This window comes from Mesitornis unicolor, unplaced genomic scaffold, assembly GCF_000695765.1.
Source record: "Mesitornis unicolor isolate BGI_N332 unplaced genomic scaffold, ASM69576v1 scaffold31386, whole genome shotgun sequence".
Lineage (NCBI taxonomy): Eukaryota > Metazoa > Chordata > Aves > Mesitornithiformes > Mesitornithidae > Mesitornis > Mesitornis unicolor.
This window is the reverse complement of record NW_010190821.1, coordinates 1-2,570: the sequence shown is the minus strand read 5'-3', so window position 1 is coordinate 2,570 and position 2,570 is coordinate 1. Positions and strand designations below refer to the sequence as shown.

The 2,570-nt window shown below is 41.4% G+C and overlaps 1 protein-coding gene across 1 annotated transcript in view; it reads right to left on the bottom strand.

The window, feature by feature from the left end:
* Window positions 1-2,550, bottom strand: part of HRSP12 (heat-responsive protein 12) — an 8,108-nt gene extending 5,558 nt beyond the window's left edge. Inside the window, exon 1 of the mRNA XM_010186542.1 lies at window positions 2,486-2,550. Coding sequence (XP_010184844.1) covers window positions 2,486-2,550 — 65 coding nt within the window. The remainder of the gene's footprint in view (window positions 1-2,485) is intronic.
* Between the last annotated feature and the right edge of the window lie 20 nt (window positions 2,551-2,570).

Genomic DNA, 2,570 nt, shown 5'->3' with positions numbered 1-2,570 from the left:
TCGCGGGGGGGGGGGGGGGGGGGCAGGGAAATAGCCATTAACTTATCTGATATAGTAAAATATCTTACATGGTCATTATCTTCAATTAACAAAACTGGAGTAAATCACAAAACCACACAAATTGAAGAAGACAAGCAAGTGAATGAAAGAGTTTCACTATCTGATGCAGTCTTGTTGATGGAAAATGAGCACATGAACCAAACACACAAGCTTCTTTAATTTTATTTTCTTTCCTACCATGTCCTGCTTTGTTTGAGGCTCAGGGCCTCAGACCACAAACTTCTGTTTCTGTTTGAAGCACAGAGAACCATGCAACAAGAAGGTATGAGCTCTCGAAAAAAAGATTGTCTTGTACTGGTTATTATAAAGCAAATGCCACAATGAAACATTTATCCCAACAAAGCCCTTTAGACAGTTCTAAATCACAAATAATAGAAGAAGAAATAAACTGAAGCCTTCTGATATCACTGTCAGATGAACATCTGCAGCAGTCTTATTGGGTCCCCTTCTCTGCTCCTCAACTTTCTTGTCTTGGTATTTTTACCAGTGGAATCCTCCATTCACTGAGACTATTAACAATTCACCAGCTAAAGGGTATAATTCTACTGCAGTCAAATGCATGAGTGAAGCTCAGAGAAACTTCAACTACACAAATCTCAACCACACTTTAACTTCAGCTGTACCCTATAACTAGGGTTAATCGTAGCTACTCTTTAATCTCTGATTTAGCAGAGATCTGAGTGTGGGCCAAGAAGTCATTCAGGTTCCAGTACACCTAAGTGCATAACTGGACAGACATGACCTCAGAACATCATCATCCCTCAGAGAGATGGTGTTAAGAAGCATGCTCTTTAAAGATAAGGACTGCTAAGTTAATCGGATCTTCTTTACACAAATGATTGTTGATTAATACAAGAACAGTATCTCTGCTGTGTCTTTCAAAAATATACACACATACACAGTCACACATATAAGTCTTTTTTATCTATCAATCTACCTACCTATCTCAAGGTACTGGAAACTGGATGCAGTAAAGGAAATATAAAAATGCATTAAAAATAGGTCACCAAAAAGTACACTGAAGCTGTAGCAGAACCAGGAATGCAGCCCATACATGCCAGTTCTCTGTTCCGTATTAAGCCCTCATTCCTCTGTTACTAGGCTCAGACTTCATAGCAGAGATGTAGCAGTTATTTCTTGCACAACATTTGCTCACTGGACTTTGGCAAGTTTACTGAAACCTGATAAACTAAGTTAGTGATAAACTTATTGATGTTAGGCCGATCATACAATTAATGGGCTGCATAATAAGCAGAATTTCATCAAGAACTACCAATAAACACAAAATGTTGGAGTGCCGTTAATCCACAACAGAAGTGGAGAGCTACGTGGAAGGCCAGTGGTGTGTGTGTGCAGCTGAAAAACTGTTGCCTTCCCATGTCTTAGATGTTCTCCTAACTACGAACAATGCCAGGCCCCTGGCTGCAATCCACTAACAGTTTATTGTTTACAGAAGTTAACCTCCATGTCATGCCTCTCTGCTTCTACACTTTGTATTTCTCCATCTTTCTAATTCCTATAAAGAACACACAGTTCGAAGTTCAGAAAGCTCAATTTCAAAGTAATGGAGATAAAAATGCACTTAGAAGGTACTAAGAAGCCACAAGCAGAGAAGTTTAAACCAAAGGAGTCTGGGTTTATCTGGGTTTTAGAAAATGCCCTGGTAAAAATCACTCAGTACCTTAGCTGTAAGAGTCTACTGGAGTTATTGAACATTTTTTCACATCCAAATAGCACAGAGAAACCTTTCTCCAACTAAAATAGGTAGTTTTAAAAAAATTACATTCAAATTGTTCCAACTAACAACTTACTTGTTAAAGTGTTGAACAACATCTTACATATTTTTTAGAGTAGTTAACTTTTAGCCTGAAAAGCATTTATAAGCTGCTGGCAGTAACATTCAAAGTAAGATCTGCAGTTCCTAGGCTGTGAACTCTCCAGCTGCCAAAGCACACCCTGGGTCAGACCCAGCCTTCACCATCCATCGCCTCCCGAGTTAGCATTAGCTCCTACCTTGCCTATACCACATGTTTTTTTCCTAGGCAAACATTTTTTTCCTTGTGAGGAATCATTCTTTCTCTTGTATTTTTTTTTCATTCACTGCCTCTCACAAATTTCAGCATTATTTTCCCAAACTGACTTTTTGAGAGACGTTTTTAAAAAGACGACCAGGACACCCCAGTCCCCAGCCAGGAAGTTTGCCCTCGTTCGTGCCGCAGGATCCCATCAATTCAGGGTGGCTCTGAGGGGTTGCCGGGGAGGCCAGACCCTGCCCATCCCAAGATAAGCCCACCCTCACTACAGCCCCAAAGGCTGCCTGACAGACTCCCCCCCACTCCAGGGACCTGCTCCAAACCCTACCAGCAAAACCTGCTCCCGCTCACTCCCGCTTCTTCCAAAGGACCTCCCTCTCGCTGAGGCATACCTATAAGGGCCTATAGCAGCAGGAGCCTTAGCAGTGCTGATTATTTTCTTCACGATCGAGGCCATCGCTGCTTACTGCTACCAGT